At 39.7% G+C, this 26,640-nt stretch overlaps 1 protein-coding gene across 4 annotated transcripts in view; it reads right to left on the bottom strand.

The window, feature by feature from the left end:
- The window catches only part of IFT81 (intraflagellar transport 81), a 96,111-nt gene that overhangs the window by 26,320 nt on the left and 43,151 nt on the right, over positions 1 to 26,640 (bottom strand). For 3 of the 4 annotated variants that reach the window (XM_030821363.1, XM_030821364.1, XM_030821366.1), the window contains 2 exons: positions 10,924 to 11,073; positions 783 to 911 (listed from right to left, as the gene is read on the bottom strand). In XM_030821363.1, coding sequence (XP_030677223.1) covers positions 783 to 911; positions 10,924 to 11,073 — 279 coding nt within the window. Of the gene's footprint in view, positions 1 to 782; positions 912 to 10,923; positions 11,074 to 22,459; positions 23,748 to 26,640 lie in introns of those variants that run through there. The other variant, XM_030821365.1, reaches the window with a different exon arrangement.

The raw sequence follows: 26,640 nt of genomic DNA, 5'->3' as shown, positions 1-26,640 counted from the left end.
CTGGGGGAATGGCCAATGTGGACCAGGCTTCTGGAGGGGGGTACTCTGAGGGTTTGGAGCAGCTATTTACCAACAAGTAATATAAGATTTCAACATTTTAATGCCTGGTGAAAGTGTACTAGTGCAATCTGATTGAATACCAGTCCTGAAAATGGAAAGATTCTAAGAACATATACAACAATGAAATAATTCTATTAGGGTGGTATGATCTAGGAAAATTTATTTTTCTTCTTAAATATTTCTTTAATGTTATGTAACTTTTGCACATTAAAAAAACAGAAAATGAATAAACGATTAGAATTTGAACAACCTTACTAGAATGAAAAAAATTCAAAAGAGATTGATAAAGACAGATGAGACCGGGTGCAGTGGCTCACGCCTGTAATCCCAGCACTTTGGGAGGCCGAGGCAGGTGGATCACCTGAGGTCGGGAGGTGAAGACCAGCCTGCCCAACATGGTGAAACCCTGTCTCTACTAAAAATACAAAAATTAGCCGGGCATGGTGGCACACACCTGTAGTCCCAGCTACTTAGGACGCTGAGGCATGAGAATCACTTGAACCCCAGAGGCGGATGTTATGGTGAGCCAAATTCACACCACTACACTCTAGCCTGGGCAATAGAGTGAGACTCTGCCTCAAAAAAAAAAAAAAAAAAAAAAAGATGAAAGAATATAATGTGCAGAAATTAACAGGTGAATGTTTCACTGAAAATAAAACTAACACAAAACACCTGCCTTCTAGCTACACAATAAAAGAAAATTTAAATAAAAGTATCATCACCATTTCAGACATATCATCCAATGTTCGTCCTTTCATTTCATCAACTTCACTCTTCAGTGCAGATATTCTTTCCAGCTCTTCTTGGGTGTAACTATATCCAGATATACTCTTTTTCTCCTCCATAGTTTGCTATAAGTAAAAAATAAAAAGGCCACGAAACGTGTCAAAATCTTGCTGGCTCCCATAAGAAATGTACAAATTTCATACATAACAAAAAATTGTAAATAGAATTAATTAGTTTAGAATCCTAAAGGACAATCTTCATTGACTTCAATTATTATTTCATTCAATTACATGCCTTTATATATTATAAACCTATGGTATCTTCAGGTACATAGGAAGTATTTCTAATCGTAGACTTTATAATAATGTTATGTACTTGGCACAGAACCTAAAACATAGGATACATTCAATAAACATTTGATGAAAGAATGAATTCTCAAATGATATGTTCACTCATCCAATATTTATTATATATGTAAATGTGCCAATCACAGTTCTAGGCACCAGGTATACGGCAGTGAATAGAACAGGAAAAAAAATCCCTTCCCTCACAGAGCTTACTACTAGTGGGAATAAATAAGCAATATGTAAATAAGTAAATAAATAAATATAGTATAACCAGAAGGTGGTTAGAGAAGATGATCCTGAGAAGATGACATCTGAGCAAAGCCCTGTAGGAAGTGAGGGAATCAGCAAGTGCAAAAGCTGGAAGCAAACTTGACCAGTTCAAGAAACAGTAAGGAGGTGCAGTGAGAATAAGGTGGGGGTGAAGGAGGGGTTACATGGGGCTCAGCTGGTTTGCTGGGTCTCAGTGTACATCTATTGTCCCTTGCACTCTCAAAAAGTATCCTACTCTAGATAATAAGTTATATTGTTATCTTATTTTTAAGCTGATGAAAGAGCTTTTTTTTGTTTAAAATGAGATGGGCAGCTGTTGAAAGGTTCAGAGTTAGGGCAATTTTAAAATGATCACTTTAACACCTGTGTTGAGATCGGGCTAGGTAGGAGCAGGGAGGCCAATTAGAAGACTGTCTCAATAGTTAAAGAAAATGGTAGCATGAATCAGGGTGGTGGTGACAGAAGTAATGAGAAATGGTTCTGTGTATATTTTGAAGGCAGATCCAACAAGATAATGTGACAAATTTGATGTAGGGATGTGAACGCAAGTAAGGGATAAAGAATGAGTTCAAGGTTTCTGACTTGAGAGACTAACAGGATGAAGTTTCCATTTGTTGAGATGAAGAAGAATGGGGAAGACTAGTTTGAGTAGGTGGTGCAGATCAGAAGTTTATTTTTGGACATGTTAAAAATTTGAAATATATATTAGATATCCAAATGGAGAGGTCAAGATGTTATATGTGTAAGACTGGAATTAGGCCAGGCGCGGTGGCTCACGCCTGTAATCCCACCACTTTGGGAGGCTGAGGCAGGTGGATCCCCTAAGGTCAGGAGTTTGAGACCAGACTGGCCAACATGGCGAAACCTTGTCTCTACTAAAAACACAAAAATTAGCTGGATGTGGTGGTGGGCACCTGTAATCCCAGCTACTTGGGAGGCTGAGGCAGGAGAATCACTATCACTGAACCCAGGAGATGGAGGTTGCAGTGAGCCGAGATTGCACCACTGTACTCCAGCCTGGGCAACAGAGTGAGACTCTGTCTCAAAAATAAATAAATAAATAAATAAAAAGGACTAGAATTAGAGGAGAAATCTAGGCTGGAGATATAAATTGGTGAGTTGTCACAATATAAGAGGGGACCTTTGCAACCATGAGACAGGATAAGATCACCAAGGAAGTAAAGATAGAAAGGAGATCCAAGGTCTAAGCCTAGGGAACCCCAACATTTAAACTTTAAAGAAATGATAAGAAATCAGCAATAGAATAGGAATAGGAGTGTTAGTTTGGAAGAAAAACCAGGAAAGTGTAGTGTCTTAGAAGACAGAAGAAGTTTTACAGGAATATGGAGTGATCAACTATGCTAAATGCTGCTACTAGGTCAAGTAAGAAAAGGACTAATAATTAATCATTGGATTTGGTAATGTGAAGGTATTGGTGACCTGACAAAAGACTTTTTTTTTTTTTGAGACGGGGTCTTGCTCTGTCACCCAGGGTGGAGTGTAGTGGTGCAATCTTGGCTCACTGCAACCTCTGACTCCCGGGTTCAAGTGATTCTCCTGCCTCAGCCTCCCAAGTAGCTGGGATTACAGGCGCGTGCCACCATGCCTAATTTTTTTTTTTGTATTTTTAGTAGAGACGGGGTTTCACTATGTTAGCCAGGATGGTCTTGATCTCCTGACCTCATGATCCACCCACCTTGGCTTCTCAAAGTGCTGGGATTACAGGCATGAGCCAGCGTGCCCAGCCTGACAAAAGACATTTTAGTGGAATGGTAAGTGCAAAAACTGTATTGAAGAGAGTTCAAAAAAGAATGAAAGAACCAAAAGGAAAGAAAGACAAGGAAAGACAGAATGGAAGAAGAGTTAAGATTCTGGCCTGTCAATAGGACTGGGACCTAAAGGGGTAGAGGGAACTACAGAGAATTAGCCCCAAATTCTGTATGCAGTTTCCTCTTTAGGCATTACCAAATCTTAGGATATGCACAAGCAGAGTAAGACTCTCAAAAACCAAGTGGAAATAGCAGATGGGTTATTAAAGAGCTGAGCAAAGATTGTAGCAGTCTCACAGTACTAGGGAGATAAAGGTAGGAATTCAAGACTTTCCAGGGTGCACAGGCTTTGGTAAATGACTCACATTATCAGCTGAAAACCTAGAAGGTCTACTCCTTAGAAGGTCTATAACCTAGGAGTAAGACCTACATCCTTGGAGTAAGGACCACTTCCTAAAGTCTCTACCACAGGTATAAGAACTGTATCTTTGGATTAAGAGAAAACTGGAGAAATACCAGCTTAAGAAAAACAAAAAACAAAACAAAACAAAAAAACCTACCCTCAACTTGATCAAGGTAACTTTCCAGAAAAAAATTAAATCCTCCTTATAGAAAAACAAATATAGTCAGAGCTTCTAAAATTTAATGACACTTTACACCCAACATTCAATAAAAAATTACTAAGTAAGCAAAGTAATAGACCCAAATGAATGAAAATCAAAAGAAAAAAATACATGGCCAGAAACAGTGACTTATGTATGTAATCCCATCACTTTGGGAGGCCGAGAAGGGCAGATCACTTGAAGTCAGGAGTTCAAGACCAGCCTGGCCAACATGGTGAAATTCCGTCTTTACTAAAAATACAAAAAATTAGCCGGGTGTGGTGGTGGGTGCCTGTAGTCCCAGCTACTCAGGAGCCTGAGGTGGGAGAATCACTTGAACCCAGGAGGTGGAGGTTGCAGTGAGCCACGATCACCCCACTGCACTCTAGCCTGGGTGATAGAGTGAGACTCTGTCTCAAAAAACAAACAAAAACAGACAACAGGAATAGTTGCTCAAATAAATTTCAGACATAAACTTTAAAAAAGCTGAGATTAATATATTCAAGAAAATAAACAAAAAGTTGAAGAATGTTACAAATAACTGCAATCTATAAAATTGAATCATATGGAAATTCTAAAACTGAGAAATATAATAATTGATATTAAGAATTCAACAAATGAATTAAATAACAGACTAGACACACAAAAAAGAAGACGATTAATCAACTGGAAAAATAGCACCATAGAAAAAAATACAGATTGAATCACAGAGAGGAAAAAAATAATAGAAAATGAAAAAAAGAAAAAGAAAAACATAAAGCCCATAAGAAATACATGGAAAATGGTGAAAATGTCCAACATGCATGTAGTTGGAGTTAAAGTAAAAGAGGACAGAATGAGATTGTAGTAATAATTGAAGAAATACTGGGCTGGGCATGGTGGTTCATGCCTGTAACCCCAGCCTTGGGAGGCGAGGCAGGTGGATCGTTTGGACCCAGGAGTTCAAGACCAGCCTTGGCATCATGGCAAAACCCTGTCTCTAAAAAAACTACCAACAATACACACACACACACACAAAGGCTGAGCATGGTGGCTCGGGCCTGTGGTCCCAGCTGCTTAGGAGGCTGAGGTGGGAGAATCGCCTGAGCCCAGGAAGTAGAGGCTGCAATGAAACGAGATCACAGCACTGCACTCCAGCCTGGGCAACAGAGTGAGACCCTGTCTCAAAAAAAACAAAACAAAAACAGAAAAGAAAAGAAAAGAAAAAAAAAGAAAGAAAGAAAGAAAGAAAGAAAGAAAGGAAGAAAGAAAGGAAGGAAGGAAGGAAGGAAAGACATAAATAAATAAATAAACATTGGCTGAGAACTTTTCAAAAATGAACAAAGACATCAAGCCACATATTCAGGAAGCTTTACAGACCTTAAGCCAGGTGAATAAAAAAGAAAATCACACCTAGAAAAGTCATAGTAAAACCACTGAACAACCAAACACAGAGAGAAGATCTTAAAAACAACCAGAGAATAACAGAGTACCTTAAAACAAACAAATAAGATGTATAGTTGATGTTATGAAATAAATAATGCAAGTCAGAAGACAATGGAATTAAATCTTTAAAGTGCTGAAAGAAAATAGCTGCCAACCAAAAATTCTACATTCAGTAAAAATGTGCTTCAAAACGAAGGTAGAATACAGGTGTCTTAAGAAAAACAAAAACTAAGAAGATTTCAGCAGACCTGAACTAAATAAAAAACTTAAGGTGAGCTCATTAGACAGATACCAATAGAAGAACAATGATGAAGGAAGAAAAGAAGAACCATGAAAAGAGTAAACAGGTAGATAATCCAGAATAATATTGAACATAATATCATGTATGATTTAAATTCTATCTAGGCCCAGGCACAGTGGCTCACACCTGTAATCCTAACACCTTGGGAGGCTGAGGTAGGAGGATTGCCTGAGCCCATAAGTTTGAGGCCAGCCTGGACAACATAGTGAGACCCCATTTCTGGAAAAAAAATACACATAAAAATTAGCTGGGTGTGGTAGTGCACGCCTGTAGTCCCAGGTACTTGGGAGGATCACTTGAGCCCAGGAGGTTGAGGCTGCAGTGAGCTCTGACTGTACCACTACATTCCAGCCTGGTCAACAGAACAAGACCCCTTCTCAAGAAAATTATATTTAGAATTAAAAAAAATTATCAACAATAGCACTAAATATGGGAAGGAGGTAAACAAAGTTAAAGTGTTTTAGGTTCTTGCATTGCCCAGGACACGGCAAAAGTAAAAATTTAGTGAAGACTGGCTGGGTGCAGTGGCCCACACCTGTAATCCCAGCACTTTGGGAGGCCGAGGTGGGCGGATCATGAGGTCAGGAGATTGAGACCATCCTGGCTAACACGGTGAAACCCCGTCTCTACTAAAAAAAAATACAAAAAAATAGTTGTGTGTGGTGGCACACTCCTGTAGTCCCAGCTACTTGGGAGGCTGAGGCGGGAGAATCACTTGAACCTGGGGGGCGGAGGTTGCAGTGAGCCGAGATCGTGCCACTGCACTTCAGCTTGGGCAACAGAGAGAGACTCTGTCTCAAAAAAAAGAACAAAAAATTTAGTGAAGACTGTAATCAGTCAAGGGTGTATATCGTGATCTCTGGCATAAGCACTAGAGTGCAATCACTCACTGGCTAAATGGAACTAAGGACTCCATCACTGTGGCAGGTAGACTACTGACAGTCCCAGGCATGTTGCAGCAGTGCAATTAATAAGATTTTCACTTGTGGTGAATTGGAAAAGAAGAATACAGATGGATGGGGATTGTGGTGGCCAACAAAATTTATGGCTCAGATTGCTTTCAAGAGAGTTGGCTGAGAGGAACAGAGCTGACTGACATCCATAGCTGCTGCCCCTCTGGGTCCATCATCATGTTTGCACCAATGCTATGCTTCCCTGGAGCTGCTCTTAGCCAATGACTGAGCACGGCAGTAGTACTAGTGTTGGCCCAGTCCTGCCTGACAAAGGACTCCTCTAATAGGTGACTGGCTCAGGAACTCTCCATCAACCTGACCAAAACTTTCTCAGAGTTGTGTTGAAGTTTGAGGCTATTTCTACCCAATCTTCCTTTGCCCTCTCCTTTCACAGGTGTCAGACCTGTATCAGAGCCTGAAGGCTTTCCCTGCCTCCTCCTGCTCCCTTCCCTTTATCCTTCATAAGTGTGTCCTTCAATAAATCTCTTGTACATGTAATCCCATCTCAGTGTCTGCTTCTTGGAGGATCTGAACTGATACAAAGATGCACTAGATGGTGTAATATTTCTGGTATTTGAAGAAAAATAGTAACTATAAGGACTATGGAATTGGGGTGGCTATCACTAAACTCCACTGATGGTTGAAGAGATAAAATAACAGGCTCAAATCCATTAATTTGTAATTTATTTATTTATTTTTTTGAGATGGAGTCTCGCTCTGTCACCCAGGCTGGAGTCCAGTGGCGCGATCTCGGCTCACTGCAAGCTCTGCCTCCCGGGTTCACGCCATTCTCCTGCCTCAGCCTCCCGAGTGGCTGGGACTACAGGTGCCTGACAGCTCACCTGGCTAATTTTTTTGCATTTTTAGTAAAGACGGGGTTTCACCATGTAAGCCAGGATGGTCTCGATCTCCTGACCTCGTGATCCACCCACCTCGGCCTCCCAAAGTGCTGGGATTACAGGCATGAGCCACCATGCCCGGCCTAATTTGTAATTTAAAGCAAAGTGATCAAGTTAGAGAACCTCCTTAAGGGCTTTAAAGAAACCCTCATTTCCCATGGCTAAAGGGCAGAGGGAGCTGAAAACCAGGCACAGGACTTAATTTTAAGACTGGCAAAACTCCAGAGAAAGTTGAATTCTTAGTCTAGGCAAATATTCTATGCCAAAGTCAGGGCCCTGACAGAGAAGAAAAAGGGTGCTGAGTCTGCGATGGGGGTATCTGGATAGACCCACTGGAGAACCTTGAATCCCCAGATTATCCTGTATCCTCTGGGCAGTGGCAAATGGCTCAGCTTGTTGGTCAAGGCCCTGGAAGATACAAGACAGCAAGGACAAGGAGGTCTAGCAAAGAGGCATGTGTTTGAACCTATGGGAGTAGGAACTAAGTATAATGATCTTTTCATTACATGGAAACCGGAACATGTCCACTGCAGAAGAGGCACTGAACAACCAGGTGGAAAGGATGATTTGGCCAGCAGATGTCAGCCAGCCTCTGACATTGGCCCACACAGTGCTTAACCAATGGACTCACAAACAGAATGGCTTTGTTGGTAGAGATGGAAGTTATGTACGAGCCAAATAGCATGGGCTCTCTCTCATCAATGCTCATCTAGCTACTGCCAATATCAAACGTCTGACCTGCCAGCAACAGAGACCATTCCTGAGCTCTGGGTATAGAATCATCCCTTGAGGAAACCAACCTCCTATTTTGTGGCAATTTAATAACATCAGACCCTTTCTGCCCTGAAAAAGGTGACATTTCATCCTTAATGGGACTGATCCATATTCTGGGTGTAGGTTTGCCTTTCTTGCCCATTGTACTTCAGCCAGCACTACTATCCAAGGGCTAAGAGCATTCAGTTTACTGATGTGGAATCTCACATAATATCACCTCAAACCAAGGGACACATTTTACAGCAAAGGAAGTATGATAGCATTCATATGACCATATAATTCAGTAATTTTACCACATGCTACACTATCTGGAAAGCTGATGGCCTGACAGAATAGTGGAACAGCGTCTTAAACGTTAAGGCCCCAGTTGGAACTGGATGGCCTATGAAAATGAGTTCTACCTTTAGAATGGGGTGTACACCTTAAACCAATGCCCATGATATGGTGCTATGTTCCCAATAGAAAGCATAGGTCTCAGAACCATGAAATGAAAGTATAGGTGTCACCACTAACCATGATCCCCAATGATCCACTTTAGGGAATTATGCTTCCCTTCCAGACAACTGTAGGCTCTGTGGGTATAGATGTTCTGGTTGCCAGAGTGGGCATGCTTTCATCAGAAGGCACATTAAGAGGCCCTTGACACTTAATGTTCTGACTACCATCTGGTCACTTGGGCTTCTCATGTCAATAGATCAGCAGGCAAAGAAAGCAGGCCATCATAAGGCTATATAGATGCTGCTATATAACAGCGACAGAAATAAATATATTTAGGACTCAGATGATCCATTAGGGCTTATCTTGGTACTCCCTTGCCCAGTTTTAACTGTAAATGGGGAAGTATAGCAACCATGGCCTGGTAAGGGCATGATTACTAGAGTCTCACACTTCTCAAGGGTGAGGAACTGGGTCATCTCACCAAGTAAGTCATCTAAACCAGAGGAGGTGCTAGCTGAGGTGAGGGAACTCTAGAATGGATAGTAAAGGAAGGAGATGTTGAATATCAGTTATGTCTTTGGAACCAAATGTAGCAATGAGAGTTTCCATTTGTCCCACTAATCTTTCTCCTGTAAGTTTTCTTAGAAATTGTGACCAAATAGAATCCTATAGAAGCTATAGCTGGGTGGAGTAAATTTAATGTGACAAACAAGTAGATCCTACTAGTGCAAGGGGTGAACTGTAGTAGATGTTGCTGGTGCCCCAGTCAGACCTCATTTGCAAACTGTTATGAGTGTTAACTGCTAAATAGCTCATAGTTACCCCCTTCTCCAGAGAGTGCCCTCAGCCAAATGGGAGGTGTCTCACCTAAGAGGTTACACTTGACCACAGCCAAATGACTGACTGCCATAGGGTACAAAAGGCCAGCCCCCTTGCATCAAGGTGGAATCAACTCTGGTGCAATTTGTTCCAAAGTTGATCATGGGATCAGAATGAAGCCAACACCAGTTGAGACCATGTCCTTTTCTTGCTTGGCTTTTTTCTGCTGCCTCATCTGCTTCCCTCACTCCCCTCCTTCTGAAGGTACTCCCTCAATAAATCACTAGCACAAAGAATTCCCTTCTCGTGCTCTGCTTCTAGGGACCCAACTTAAGAAAAAAATATGAAGCAAAAATTGATGGAACTAAAAAAAGCAACAAAGCAATAATTATAGAGATTTTTAACACACTTCTCTCAGTAACTGATGGAACAAGCAGACAAAAAATTAACAGGGATATGGAAGATGTGAATATCATGGCTAACATACTGACTGAATTGACATACTTTGAATACTATTCCCAACAACTGCAGAATATACATTCTTTTCATTGCACATGAAACAATTACCAAAACAGACCATATGCTGGGCCATAATGCAAGACTACGAATTTCACAGGACTGAAATCAGAGTGTGCTCTCTGGTCACAATGGAAATAACATAGAAATTCATAATAGAAAGGTAACCAGAAAATCCCCCAAATATTTGATTTTAAGCCATAACCAAAAGGTCAAAGAAATCACAATAGAAATTAGAAGATATTTTGAAGTAAACAATAATGCAGTTACTACGATCAGTTTTAAAGTTAGTGCTGTTAGAATCCATGTTGATTCACAGTAAATTTTCAGTCTTAAGTTCCCTAAAAGCAAATAATATTCATCAGCATGAGACAGTTCATACTGCCAGTTAAAAGGAAACACAACTGGTTGAAATTCCACTTACTTCTACCAGATTATTGCTAGCTGGTAAACCAGCACTCAGATGAAACAGTTTCCCCATTGGTGAAAGAAAAAAAAAAGCCAAATGAAGAAAACCCTGAGGAACTGGCATCCACAATGAGAACAACTTTGCTGTTGGACTACTTTGGGTTTAACTCTTTTCAGACAACCAAGGCACAAACACATAAGGAATAAGCCTGGAGGCAGACTTCCACACAGCACTTCCCTGGATATTTCTTTCCAAAGCTTCTTGGAAGTGGCTGCTTAGAAATTTCTGCCCAGCAGGCCATGATAAAAAAATATTTTACAGTCACTCCTTTGGTATGATAATTTTACTCATATTAACCAACTAACCAAAGAAAAAACCTACTTGGAATTCAAGTTATTCTATTAATAACCCCAAAGTCAGCATACACACAAAAGCCAGTGCTTACTGCTACATTAAAAATAAATGAATCAACTTATATGACATGTCTGTAATTAATCAGAGAAAAGTAATACTTTTATGATTTTTCCAGTAAAAACAATGACCTCAGTATAAAGCTGTAACCCATAAACCTCCTGGCATTTGTATTTATAGTAGCCCAAGATAATACCGTATTACCAGTTGTTGTTGAATATTTTCATGATGTTGCTTAAGAAGTTCTTCAGTCCTCTGCAAAAGACCGAATTCAGCTTTAAGTTCAGCTATTATGTGATGCTTCTTTTTGAAAACTGTACTCTTGCTTCGAAGTTTATTGACATATTGTTTGAACTGTAAAAAAGACACAATATGTAATCTAATGAGTAGAAAAGTAGTAGCTAAATATCATACAGATACAGAAACTCAATATATTAACATTTTTTCTCCTCTACTTGCCAACGTGTCACATGTATATAATAATTTCGTTTTATTAGAAAACTTTATATAATAATTATATATTATATAACTTAATAATTTAGTTTTATTAGAAAACTTCCCAACCCCCGCCTTCCTGTCTTCATCCTTACCCAGGTTAAACTCCTGTTACTTATTTGCAGGGCCTATTCTGTTATGTGTAATGTTTGCCATCATTTTAAACTTCAGTTCAGTATTTGTTTTCCCCACTATTCCTTAAGCTTGATGAGGGCAGGACCTGCAAGTATCTTGCTTTAAGCAACTCTACGTTGTATCCTCTGTGTCTGGCACAGTGCCTAATACATAACAGATAATAAATAGTACTTACCAAATGAATTCCTTTATTTATTTTTTTGAGACCAAATCTCACTCTGTCACCCAGAATGTTTAAATATTTTGTTTTTAATTTTTTGACCCATTATATGTACATATATTATATATGTATATATTATGTGTATATGTATAATATATGTATACACATAAAATATGTATGTGTGTATATATATATATTTCGAGATAGGGTTTGCTCTGTTGCCCAGGCTGGAGTGCAGTGGTGTGATAACAGTTTATTGCAGACTTAACCTCCTGGGCTCAAGCAATTCTCCTGCCTCAGCCTCCAGAGTAAGAGGACCACAGGTGCAGAGCACTATGCCTGGCTAATTGTTGCATTTTTTGTAAAGATGGGGTTTCCCTATGTTGCCCAGGCTGGTTTTGAACTCCTCGGCTCAAGTGATTCACCCGCCTTGGCCTCCCAAAGTGCTGGGATTACAGGCATGAGTCACCGTGCCTGGCCTTAAATATTCTAAATCCTTATATAAAAGCTATTCATTTTAAACTTTACAAACAAGGATTAGGAAAACAGAAACACAACCTTATAAAAATAAAAAGGTCTAAAAAAGAAGAAAAAGTAGGAGATAATGACCGCAATTCTGGTTGTGGTTTTATCATGGTATATCTCATGTACTGTACTATTTTGGTAGCAGTCCATTGGACTACTGGGACTATTATAGCCAACCAGAACCATCAACACTTGTAGCTACTATTTATCACTTAAGAAATGTACTGTGACTATATATTGCTATCAAGCATCTGAGACACTGGGATGGTACCCATCCCAAATGTTAAAAAGCTAAGAATATCCCAAGTTAGTGAAAACTCATAGTTATCTAATTTATCTATTTACTTACCCATCATATCAAAGTTATAACTAATAATGGAAAAAAGTTACAACTGTAATGGAAAGACCCCATTATTAAGTAATACCAACTAGAGTTTGGAAGAGCAAACAAAGTAGCATAATATTTAAAGGAATTCAAGCCTGGATGTGGTGGCTCACGCCTGTAATCCTAACACTTTGGGAGGCCAAGACGGTTGGATCACTTGAGGTCAGGAGTTAGAAACCAGCCTGGCCAACATGGTGAAACCCCATCTCTACCAAAAATACAAAAATTAGCCGTGCGTGGTTCTCCTGCCTCATCCTCCTGAGTAGCTGGGATTATAGGCGAGTGCAACCATGCCAGGCTAATTTTTGTATTTTTAGTAGAGACGGGGTTTTACCATGTTGGCCAGGATACAACGTAGAGTTGCTTAGAGCAAGATACTTGCAGGTCCTGCCCTCATCAAGCTTAAGGAACAGTGGGGAAAACAAATATTGAACTGAAGTCTAAGATGATGGCAAACATTACACAGAACTGAATAGGCCCTGCAAATAAGTAACAGTTTAACCTGGGTAGGGATGAAGATAGGAAGGCGAGGGTTGGGAAGTAGGGGAGGTGGGATATGGCAAGCTTCTTGGAAGAAGGTATATATAAGCCAAGACTGAAGAAGTAGGAATGTGTTAGAGGAATGAAGAAGAGGCAAGGAGCAACATTCCAGGGGATAGCAGCACGTGTAAAGATCCTGAAGCATTGACTCAATGAAAGTATAGTCAAATGCTGTATAACAACGCTTCAGTCAATGATGGACTGCATATAGGATGGCAGTCTCATAAGATTACAATATCATATATATATTTTTTGAGATGGAGTCTCACTCTGTTGCCCAGGCTGGAGTGCAATGACATCATCTTGGCTCACTGCAACCTCCGCCTCCCAGGTTCAAGTGATTCTCCTGCCTCAGCTTCCTGAGTAGCTGGCATTATGGGCACCTGCCACCATGCCTGGCTAATTTTTGTATTTTTAGTAGAGATGGGGTTTCACTATGTTGGCCAGGCTGGTCTTGAACTCCTGGCCTCGAGTGATCTACCCACCTCGGCCTCCCAAAGTGCTGGGATTACAGGAGTGAGCCACTGTACCTGGCCTACAATACCATACTTTTACTGTACCTTTTCTAAGTTTAGATATGTTTAGATACACAAATACCTACCACTCTGTTACAGTTGCCTACAGTATTTAGTATAGTAACATGCTGTACAAGTTTGTAGCCTAGGAGCAATAGGCTATGGCATACAGCCTAGTTGGGTAGTAGGCTATATCATCAAGGTTTGTGTAAGGTCTATGATGTTCACACAACAACAAAACTGCCTAACAGTGCATTTCTCAAAATGTATCCTTGTCATTAAGCAATGTATGACTGTACAGTATTGCTCAATGTAAGAAGCAAATGCCAGAAGAAAATGCCAGAAATTTCTGATATTTCTGAAACAGAACATAATACTTAAAAAATCACTTCCTCTTATGTATTAAGAGTACTAATAATTTCCAGATTTTTGTACTATATAAAATAATTTTGGCTGGGCAAGTTGGCTCACGCCTATAATCCCAGCATTTTGGAGGCCAAGGCAGGGGATTGCTTGAGTCCAGGAATTCAAGACCAGCCTGGGCAACATGGCGAGACTCCATCTCTACAAAAAAATTAAAAAATTAGTAGGGTGTGGTGGCACGTGCCTGTGGTCCCAGTTACTTGAGGGGCTGAGGTGGGAGGAGCACTCAAACACAGGAGGTCAAGGCTGCAGTAGGCTATGATCATGCCACTGTACTCCAGCCTGGGTGACAAAGCAAGACCTTGTCTCAAAAAATAAAATTATTTTCTCTGCTCTAATAATCTTTTTATTAAATACATTATAAAGAAAATGTCTATAGTAAGAACTTGGCCTACCATATTTAAACATATCACTCCAAAACAAAGGGAAGCTTCCATATTACCTAATGTGAGATAATTCTTTAAGAATCTCAGCCTTTTTAGCCCGGGCACAGTGGCTCACACCTGTAATCCCAGCACTTTGGGAGGCCCAGGCAGGCAGATCACAAGGTCAGGAGATTGAGACCATCCTGGCTAACATGGTGAAACCCCATCGCTACTAATAATACAAAAAATTAGCCGGGCGTAGTGGCATGTGCCTGTAGTCCCAGCTACTCAGGAGGCTGAGGCAGGAGAATTGCTTGAACCCGGGAGGTGGAGGTTGCAGTGAGCCGAGATTGCGCCACTGCACTCCAGCCTGGGTGACAGAGTGAGACTCCATCTCAAAAAAAAAAAAAAAAGAATCTTAGCCTTTTTAATGTCCAGTGCTTCTTAAAGCTAATTTTGGGGTATAGTTAATAAATAATTTTATATATAATAAAAGTAATGAACATATTGTTGAAATTTTGGAAAACAGAAAAAAGGAAAAGTTCACTCAAAGCCACTATCTCAACACAAGCTCTATTACCATATTGGTATTTTTCTTTTTTTTTTTTTTTTTGAGATGGAGTCTTGCTCTTGTCTCAAAGGCTGGAGTGCAGCCGCACAATCTCCCCTCACTGCAGCCTCCACCTCCCAGGTTCAAGCAAATCTCCTGCCTCAGCCTCCCAAGTAGCTGGGATTACAGGTGCCTGCTACCATGCCAGGCTAATTTTTGTATTTTTAGTAGAGACGGGGTTTCACCATGTTGGCCAGGCTGGTCTCGAACTCCTGATGTCAGGTGATCTGCCCACCTTGGCCTCCCAAAGTGCTGGGATTACAGGCATGAGCAACTGTGCCCAGCCCATATTGATATTTTTCCTTCCATTTTTTTTTTCTTTGAGACAGAGTCTCGCTCTGTCACCTAGGCTGGAGTACAGTGGCGCGATCTTGGCTCACTGCAGCCTCTGCCTCCAGGGTTCCAGCGATTTTCCTGCCTCGGACTCCCGGGTAGCTGGGATTACAGGCACGCACCACCATGCCTGGCTAATTTTTGTATTTTCAGTAGAGATGGGGTTTCACCATGTTGGCCAGGCTGGTCTCGAACTCCTGACCTCAGGTGATCCACCCACCTTGGCCTCCCAAAGTGCTAGGATTACAGGCATGAGCCACTGTGCCCAGCTTTTCCTTCCAATTTTTAAAGCAAATTCTAAGGTTAATAATTCCAAATTATAAAATAGTGAAATAGAAAGTACAGCATCTCTAAAATTTAATTTTTTTCTAAAATACTTGATTCCAGAGTATACAAAAATTCCTTTAAAATGCTAAGATTAAGAATTCTTCACATTAAATAAACTTTCAATTCCTAGTTTAGACATCTTTTAAAATTTGACTTAAACTTTGAAAGAGCTGGTCAGGTGTGGTGGCTCATACTTGTAATCCTAGCACTTTGGGAGGCTGGGGTGGGGGGACTGCGTGAGCTCAGGAGTTTGAGACCAGCCTGGGCAACATGGCAAAACCTCGTCTCAACTAAAAATACAAAAAATTAGCCGGGCGTGGTGGTGTGTGCCTGTAATCCCAGCTACTAGGGAGGCTGAGGCATGAGAATCGCTTGAACCTGGGAAGCGGAGGTTGCAGTGAGCCGAGATTGTGCCACTGCACTCCAGCCTGGGCGACAGAGCGAGATTCTGTCTCAAACAAAACAAAACAAAACAAAACAAAACAAAACAAAACAAAACAAAAAAACAAACTTTGAAAGAACTGAGGAACACACTGTGTTTTAGAAGAAGAAAGTTTAAAATATTTTTCTATCCATGATTAGGCTAGTTTTAATATTAAGGAATCCAGCCCTCACACCATAAATTTCAATGACTGCATTACAGAAACTTCTTTAAAAATTAAAAATTTAAGTCATACTAATGTACCTGAAGTCTAATAACTTGCAAATTTTCCTTTTAAAGAATAAATGTGTAAGCCTGACATAACCACAGATTCAGAATCCCTAGAGTAACTATATATGCTATTAAAAGTGTCCTGGGCAAAGTGCCCAAAATGAAATCAACCCTGTTCATCTGCTATCCTCTGTAATATAGAGGCCAATTTTCCCATTCTCTATCTTGCTGTGCTCCAGAACTATTTTTAAAAGCTGAAAGCTATAAATGTTTTTGATGAAAGAACAAACCTACAAATTACTGAGTGTGCTCTATGCTGATTGGTTATTATTTGATATTCATTATATATAATACCTAATGGAAGAGTAGTCTGGGTCAGATCAATCACAGTTACATGTGATTAAGCAATAGGTGGCCATCAAAGCATTCTAAGGGCTCTACTATTACAGAATTAATTAGAAAAAAGAAAACACATTATCAATGTTTTTTCTTCCATTAGTGGTTTCTTTTAATTATCATTTGGATTTTAGGTTATTTTTGAATCTTCAATATCATACAAAAACCAAAACTGATGAACACATTGAAGCTAAATCTTCAGACTTATAAAACACAAGTACTCATTCCATTAGCTGCCAGAGCAATAGCCTGATCATTTGTGAAGCCTCTGGTAAACTCTGCTGTACACTCAGATGAGAATAAGAGTAAAAATTGCCCTCCTTTTCCCTTCCATTCCTGGTTTACCAGGGTCAAAATGGTGGCTGGAGAGGTGGGCAGTAGATAGAGAGCTGCATGGAGGTGCCAGTAAGGTTGGGGAGCTGCATAGAGGCATGGCGGGGTACAGGGTTTGGAGGTCGAGGATGCTGGGAAATGAGGGGGCTTGGGAAGTTGTGTTAGAAGTGTGGACTAGGAGGCTGGTGACTGGGGACACAGGGTAGTAGGGGGAGTTAATGGAGGTACAGATCAACAGGCTGAATGGCCAAGGATATGCAATGACGGGATTAGGGGCTGAGGAAACACACAGAGACACAGGCTAGCAGGCCTGGCAGCTGAGGATACAGAGGGGTGAGTGAGGAGTCATGGAAACATAGACACAGAGGGTGAAAATGTGGTTGGTAGGATGGGGACACAGGACTGGTGTGTAAAGAAGGAGGCTGGAGTAGCTGATAGATTGTTTAAATTGAGCAAACAAGCAAGTTTATTGATTGAGCAAATAAATAAATGCAATATAAAAAAAGGGAGCCAAATTTCTCAATGCCAGAGAAGATACTGGGCAACAGAGACGACTCTGTCTAAAAAACAAACAAATAAATAAATAAATAAAACAATGAGATACCATTTTCACACCTACCCAATTGGCAAAAATAAACAATCTTTCAATACCAAGTGTTGGTGATGATGTGGAGGAAGTAGAGAGGGAGATATATAATTTAGAGCAACGGTCTGGAAAACAACTTGGCTTGTCTACTGAAGTAGATGAGAGATATATAATTTAGAACAATGGTCTGGAAAACAACTTGGCTTGTCTACTGAAGTAGATACTGTACATATTCTATGGCTCACCAACTCCACTTTTACGAGTAGCAGGACTTTTCAAACTATCTGTTAAAGGACCCGTTTTTTAAAAAATTTCTAAACATTTGTGCGTCGGATACTTTTGTAAAATAATGAAAATACTGAGATCAAATGACTATAAGGGTTTCTAAATGTTTCCTTTCAATTTATATGGCTGCAGATTAGAAGAAACTAACAGTCTGTGGACTGAAACTAGTCTTCAGACCACACTTTGAGTAGCACTGCTCCAGAGCAGACCTTCCTAAATGGTGTATGCTCTGGTACACGCACGTGCCACAAATATTGTGACTGTGCCAAGATATTAATCCACTCAGCCTTTGCAGTAGCTGGGCAAGATATTATAAAGAACTCTCAGCCAGTCACCTTTAGCTATAAAGGAAAAAAATTATTTTTAAAGGCATAGGAGGTAAGCAACAAATCCTTAGAACATTAAGGAAAAAGCTTCCATAGTGTATCATAACAGGTAAACCGAACGAATTTGTCAGTAAAGTGAACTACAAAGTTTGCCACTTGGCAGGAAAGCCCATTATAGCAGCTATTACTAATCATTTGTACCCATGTACATTTGTAATCTAAATTAGTCTTCTATGAAAGAGCAGCTATCATTTTAGATGCTGCGATCAAATAAGATTAATACTTTACGGTTTATGCTAGCAGGTGCTGAGAGAGTACTCAGTTGTGTGAAACTCTAATCTTTATCTCTGCGTGCATTTGGGTTTTGTAATGGACTAATGCTTTATAGTGCTAGCTTCTGGCTTCAGGACCAATTTTAAAGACTTGGCTCCCTTGTGATCAAAATGGAAATTGACAGATGTTCTTTTTCCTTTTGTGTATTTAATATGTTTTACAACCTTTAAGAGTAATGATCAGAATCTGGGCTAGCTTTTGTAATGGATAGGCAGTTATTTCTCTAAGAATGTAACCATTTATAAATGCTTTTCACTTATCAGGAACTCAAAAGAATTTTTGGATTCCAGACATCATTCTAGATATTTATGTGAAACAAGAATTACTGCTCCTGCTGCAAATTTTCTCCCTCAATATCTGGCATGAAAATGATTTTCAAAGTAATTAGCTGTGAAGACTTGACAAGACTATCATATAATAAGCACTTTATATTGTTTAAGAACCACAAAGCCATTTTTTTTTTTTTTTTTTTTCTGAGACGGAGTCTTGCTCTTGTCTCCCAGGCTGGAATGCAATGACGCAATCTTGGGTCACTGCAACCTCCGCCTCTCAGGTTCAAGCGATTCTCTGGCCTCAGCCTCCCAAGTAGCTGGGATTACAGGTACGCCACCACACTCGGCTAATTTTATTTTTTTTTGAGACACAGTCTTGCTCTGTCGCCCAGGCTGTAGTGCAGTGGCGCGATCTTGGCTCACCGCAAGCCCTGCCTCCCGGGTTCACGCCATTCTCCTGCCTCAGCCTCCCAAGTAGCTGGGACTATAGGCATCCACCACCATGCCCGGCTAATTTTTTTATATTTTTAGTAGAGAGGGGGTTTCACCATGTTAGCCAGGATGGTCTCGATCTCCTGACCTCGTGATCTCCCTGCCTCGGCCTCCCAAAGTGCTGGGATTACAGGAGTGAGCCACCGTGCCCTGCCTAATTTTTGTATTTTTAGTGGAGACATCGTTTCGCCACGTTGGCCAGGCTGGTCTAGAATGCCTGACCTCAGGTGATCCTCCTGCCTCAGCCTCCCAAAGTGCTGGGATTACAGGCATGAGCCACCACGTCCGGCCAGAACCATTTTTTAAAATAAAAAAGCACTAGGAAACCTATAGAGAAATTACTACACTTACCAAAGTTCAGTAAGTTAGAAAAAATAACTAGAATGAACACTTTTGTCTTCAAATCCTGCTAGTCCAACATCCATGCTATTTTCCATTTCACAATTAAATCACATCTTTGTCAGTTATTTCATCAAACGATGTATAAGCATAGACAACTACAGGAATTGGCCCAAGGGAGTTAGGCATGAGATGAGATAGAACCAACTGTTTAGGAGTGGCATGAATATACACAAAGCCCACAGTCCTTCTGCTCATTTGTCAGTGTCTTGTGCTCTAGACAGAACTTCAGACTTGAAGAAAACCTGAAAAGGCCATCATGTCATGCTCCAATAAATTATTTGGATTCCCTGATGTCTGGTCTCAGAGTTGCTCTTTGTTTTAAGGCAAGAGAAAATGTTCAAAGCAGCCTTTGTTATCTGCTAAAATGACAGTCTTTTTAAATCATGCATCCTAACTAGTACCGTATAAATACACATACAAATACTATTCTAACCTTTTCTAACCTGTTAGTGGCACATTTTCAACTGTAAATTAGAAAATCTCACCAAGTCAAGCATAAGCAATGTAATTATCTACATACGGTAGTGGCTAGTTAACTGCTCAATCTTTTAAGAGAGTCTGTAATAATCAATATGTTATATGCGGGTAGAAATCTGTATTAAATGAAATTTGTGACACAGGAACATCCATCTGTGGAACACAGTTAATCACACCATCCAAGGTCTCTGTGCTTCTGTTATAAATCAAATCACCACCACACAGCTGTTACTATCTCTAACGGGTGCTTCCACTGCTGTCCAAGCAGTTAATTCTCCAGAAAAAAAAAATCCATGAAAACTTTTAAAATTTGGGGTAAACGTGTGGCATTATCTAGACTGCATGCATAATACACTACACTTCTATTACAGTGAACAGAGCCAAATTTATTTGATTCTATTTTGTTCTTTCTCTTGGGAAATTTTAGGGGCCTCAGGTCCTGCTATGAACTCTAAAGAGTACAATGTGATTTGAAAGGTTCTAAAAATATCACAGGTTTGCCTGGGCTCACTTAGAAGGGTGGATGATTCAATTACAAGTGTCAAAATTTGATTCCTAATTTTTCAGGACCTGACAGCTGCAGCACATCTTGCCAGGATTCCCTTATCTTCATTGTGCTTCTATTTGAAGTATTTAAAGAAGATTTCATAATCTTTCCAATTTAGCTCTAGGATTTCTGTCAGTAGCTATAGAATGAATTGGCTGGCCCTTTCTAAAGCTGCTTATAAATATTATTTGACCAAGCATATTTTAAAAGTAGCTATAACTGCAAAACAGCTGAGCTTCTTGTAATGGTCAGGGGAGAAAACACAAGGGACTATAATACACCCATACACCATAAACCAAGGATGACCTTTCATTGCATGAGTTCCAGTGGAACCTTAACCGGAGGTTCATTTGTTGCTATAAAAAAAATTCAGATCCCAAAGGCATGCATTCATCTGAATGACCACTCTGGGAAGGGTACTAGTACTGCATATCATTGGGACTGATTTTTTGTTTGCTCTTTCAAATTATGAAAGCAGAGAATCAGAGAGATCAAGGTGACTAAGATGGTAAAATCACTAGCTATTGGCACTACTACAAGAGGCACATGTTCTATTCTTTGTCCTTCCAGTAAATGAGAGAAAGTCTTCAAGCTGAGATTGCTGCCTATGAAACAGCAAAAATCATGCCAAAAGAGGTAGCTGAAGGCTACCAGATTAAATGGCAAATTTAAGTTTCTCACCAGGTATTTAAAAAATAATACAGGCATGAACCACCATGCCTGGCATAATCAGATTTTTTAAGATTAAAAAACCTGGCCAGGCACTGTGGCTCACGCCTATAATCCCAGCACTTTGGGAGGCTGAGGCGGGTGGATCATGAGGTCAGGAGATCGAGACCATCCTGGCTAACATGGTGAAACCCCGTCTCTACTAAAAATACAAAAAAATTAGCCGGGCATGGTGGCGGGCGCCTGTAGTCCCAGCTACTCGGGAGGCTGAGGCAGGAGAATGGCGTGAACCCGGGAGGCAGAGCTTGCAGTGAGCCAAGATCGCGCCACTGCACTCCAGCCTGGGCAACAGAGCAAGACTCCATCTCAAAAAAAAAAAAAATACATAAAGATTAAAAAAACCCAACTCAAAATACTGATCCAATGTTCTTCTACTTAGTGCACACATTACTTCAAAAATGTCCCTTATCTGGGCTGGGTGAGGTGGCTCAAGTCTGTGATCCAATCCCAGCACTTTGGGAAGCCAAGGCGGGTGGATCACTTGAGGTCAGGAGTTCAAGATCAGCCTGGCTAACATGGTGAAACTCCGTCTCTACTAAAAATACAAAAATTAGCCAGGCATGGTGGTGGGCACCTGTAATCCCAGTCACTTGGGAGGCTGAGGCATGAGAATCGCTTGAACCCGGGAGGCAGAGGTTGCAGTGAGCTGAGATCATGTCAGTGCACTCCAGCCTGAGTGACAGAGTGAGACTGTCAGGCTGCTCCATTACTGAAGAAAGCTCAAGTAGTAGACATTTTTCTCTAAAGTCAATCAAATATTTCATTCTAATCACCATTCATTGGTCCTAATTTGGCTTTCTCATAAACAAAAAAATAACACTAATCCATCTGTGTCAAGCGTCCCCAAGACCATCTCTAGATTCAGTGATTCACTGGGAGGACTCAAAGTATACAGTCATACTCTTGGCTATGATTTATTACACTGAATACCAAGCAAAATCAGCAGAGGGAAAAGGCACATGGGGTGAAATTTGGAGGAAACCAGGTGCAAACTTCTAAAAGTTGTCTCCCACTGCAGTCACAGAGGGCATAATTAATTCCTCCAGCGATGAGTTGTAACAACACGCATGAAATGATCAGGGAGGCTCATTAGAGACTTAGTTCCCAAGGTTTTTACTAGGAGCTGATCATCTAGGCACATTCTGCCTAGCCTGTACCAAAATTCCAGAAAGAAGAAAGAAAGAGAGAGAAAGAAAGAAAGAGAAAGAAAGAAAGAAAGAAAGAAAGAAAGAAAGAGAAAGAAAGAGAGAAAGAAAGAGAGAGAGAAACAGGCAAGCAAGCAGGAGCTCAACATAAAGCACACTCTTCATATACTTTAGGTAAGGTGAGCCATTCTTATCAGTGAATGGCAGGAATCCATCCAAGAACCAAGTTCCCCCAGATGCCAGCCAAGGGCCACCTTTGCAAGCAGACCTTTCTAGGGATAGCAGTCTCAGGCCTGCATGTTAATTTTTTTCTGAACACCATCTTTTCCATAATCCTTTAACTATTTATTATGTCTTTCTTCAGTCTTTTATTCCTCAGTTAATACATAATCAATTCCCACTATGTCTTTCTCTAGTCTTTTCTTTCAGTTAATACATAATCAATTATTGATATGAAAGTTTCCAGACTTTTCGTCCATTTTAGTCACCCTCATGTGGGACTCTGGCATGACTGTCTCTTAAAACATGAAGTCAAAAATATAAAATAATACTCCAGGCATAATTAGACCATAAATAGGATACTTTTTAAAAAAATTAATGTAATATAATCGTTTATGCATTTTTTAAAGTTGCGTTAGTAACAGATGATGTGTTGAATTGGCAAACAAAACTTGAATTCTACCACATTATATTTATTATAATCCCATTAATGGCATTTTGTTTAAGCACAGTGCCTCTATCTACCAAGATGATTCTGAATTATAATTCCATCATGTGTTTCAGGTTGACTATTTCTTGTAGCTTTTTGTCATGTGCAAACTATTGATGACTCTACAGCCAGACTGCTAAATCCAACTCCTGGTTCTACTACTTACTAGCAATGGGGTGTCAGGCAAGTCAGCCCTCTGTGTGTCTCAGATCCTTTATCTGTAAAAACTGGGAATAGTAATTACAGCCAGGCACAGGCTCACGCCTGTAATCCTAACACTTCAGGAGGCCAAAGTGGGAGGACTATTTGAGGCCAGGAGTTTAAGACCAGCCTGGGAAACATAGTGAGACCACATCTCTACAAAACAAAACAAAAAAAGAAAATTAGCTGGGCATAGTGGCTCGTGCCTATAGTCTGAGCTTCTTAGGAGGCTGAGGTGGGAGGATCACTTAAGCCTAGGAGTTTCAGGCTGCAGTGAGCCATGATCATACCACTGCACTCCAGCCTGGGTGACAGAGTGAGATCCTGTCTCTGAAAAAAAAAAAAAAGAAAAAGAAACCTAAATTAAAAAAAAATTGTACTTACATAGTTGTACAACGACAAAAATGAGAATAATGTATATAAGAAGCCTAGTATATCTGGCACGTTGTAATTGCCTAATTAAAAAATTATTATTTATCTAAAATATTGATAATAATAAATCAGGATAAAGGGCAAATCTCCATGGCATTTTTTGTGTGTACATTTCCTTGGAGATGACAGCAATCAAAATATTTTGAGACTATCAATTCAACCAGATTTATATTAAGATATACTTAAAATTCAATATAAAAACCTTTGAGATATAAAAACAGTAAAATATTCGTTACTACTTATTTTCAGTTATGTTAGCAGGGTGTAATCTCTAAACTAAATGTAGTCATTTAATAGAGTGTAGTTTCTATCATCTTTCAAATACTGGTATGAAGAGAAAGAAATCAAGATTGACTGGATGGTAGGAAAATGTATCTTTTATCACTGAGAAGATTAGTTCAACTGTTCAAGCAATTCCTACTTATGTCAGAACTCTGGCAGAATAAGAGATAAATACATGCCTGTGCTTATTCCTGTGTACTGCCTTACTTTATAAAATAAAATGTGCCGGGCGTGGTGGCTCAAGCCTGTAATCCCAGCACTTTGGGAGGCCGAGGCGGGCGGATCACGAGGTCAGGAGATCGAGACCATCCTGGCTAACACGGTGAAACCCCGTCTCTACTAAAAATACAAAAAAAAAAAGTAGCCGGGTGAGTTGGCGGGCGCCTGTAGTCCCAGCTACTCGGGAGGCTGAGGCAGGAGAATGGCGCGAACCCGGGAGGTGGAGGTTGCAGTGAGCCGAGATCATGCCACTGCACTCCAGCCTGGGGGACAGAGCAAGGCTCCCGTCTCAAAAAAATAATAATAAAATAAAATTAAAAAAAAAATAAAATGTTGAAATGATAAAGTACAATGGGGGGAAAGTACTTCTAGAAACTTCATCTTTTACTAATAAGGAAAACCAATGAAATACCAATAAAAAGGCCTAGTAAAGAAAAAATGTCTGTAGCATCTGCAATCAGAAGAGCTAAAACTCTTAGACAGTATGCAACATCTGGAATATTAACTTTAATGGCAGGCATCAAAATGTATACTTCACCACCAAACTAAAAACTGCTAATGGACCTCTAAAAAGAAAATGACAAAAGAATATAAATCACTGTATATGTCTAGAACTTGTTACATTTATGCTTATTAACACATTATGTTCCTAAATTTTTCCAAGATAAGATCAATCAAACAACTACATATGGACAATCAAGAAATAAAGTTTTACATCCAAACAAATGGCTGTCATATAATTTCTGGCAAATATACACTTCCAATTAATGATTGTTCACAGGGTAGTCCTCTTTAGAGTCAAATATGAATCCTAAAATTTACCCACTCAAATGGTGCCATCTCCAAGGCACTATTGGAATGGGTAAATTTTAGATTCATATTTGATGGCAATAAAATATTGCCATTAGGATGGCAATAGTCTCTTACATGCTAACTGTGTGACTTTGGGCAAATTATTTCAATTTCTCTGTTTCTTAAGTTACAAAATGGAGGTAATATTTACTTCAGAGGCTTTCTGAGAGGATGAATTAGGGTATATTGTGAGATAACATAAAATTTACCACTTTAACCATTTTTAAGTATACAGTTCTGTGGCTTTAAGTACATTCACGTTTCTGTTGTATAACCATCACTAAAGCTATGTTTTTTAAGTGCTCAAGACTGAGCATGCAGTAACTGCTCAGAGAATGGCAGCTAAAATTATTCTCATTAGTGCTATCTTATTCCATTTTAAATTTGTGTAAATTATTTATTCCTAAACAGAAACTATTTCATTTATTTCCACTAAATTGCTCCCAGTCTGGGAAATACTAGTTTCAACTTTTAAGCTGTAAACTATATTTCTAGCTTTCAAATTCTTCATCCAAGTGAATGACAAAAATATACAAATACTAAGAACTAACACACAGCATTTACTATGTGCCTAGTGCTGTTCTAAGCATGTTCAATTAATCCTCAAAATAATGCTAGGAGTTATATACTACAAACATTCACATTTTACAGCTGAGTATAAAGAGGGTAAGGAACTCATCCAAGGTCATCCAGCTGGTAAGCGGCAAAACCAGGATTTGCACTCAAACAACCAAGTTCTAGAGCCACTCTTAACCACTCCACCAGGCTGCCTCTGACACACATAGTTAACATACCACCCATGGGAATGATTACTTTCAGATGTTATATGTTGACTGAGCCTTTGAGTTTCTCCGAAGCTTTAGCATCTATTATTTCTTTTTTTTTTTTTTTTTTTTTAGCGGTAGCAAGGTTTATTGTGAAGAGCAAAAGAACAAAGTTTCCACAGTGTGGAAGGGGACCCCAGTAGGTTGCTTCACGGTATCCATTTTTAACAAGCCATCTTTGATGGTGCTTTTAAAATAGAAACAACTATTTAACTGCAATTTTGTGTGTATGTATTCACAAATGAAGGGCAAAAGAGAATCAATTGGAGATCCATAATACTTCACATATTACATCATACCGTGGTAGAATGTAGGGTAGAACACCATAATCAGATATTAATATTTGTACAGCAAATATATGAATATTCACACCATAAGAGATAAGATCTGTAAATAACCTGTCATCAGTTCGGGTCAGATTTTTGTTGCCAAATGAGTTGTAAAAAGAATCTTTGATTTTTCAGAGCTTTTTGGATTTCAGAATTGCAGAAAAGGGTCATGTACTATGTACTATGCCTTGTACTATGCTTTAACAGATGTTTCAAAATTTGTAACTTTTCTCTACTTGGCTCATCTTTGTCATAGCATCTATTATTTCATGTGCCTTTCCTAGA

This window comes from Nomascus leucogenys, chromosome 10 (genome assembly GCF_006542625.1).
Source record: "Nomascus leucogenys isolate Asia chromosome 10, Asia_NLE_v1, whole genome shotgun sequence".
Taxonomy (NCBI): domain Eukaryota; kingdom Metazoa; phylum Chordata; class Mammalia; order Primates; family Hylobatidae; genus Nomascus; species Nomascus leucogenys.
The sequence above is the reverse complement of the archived record's forward strand: the minus strand, read 5'-3'. Positions and strand labels throughout refer to the sequence as shown.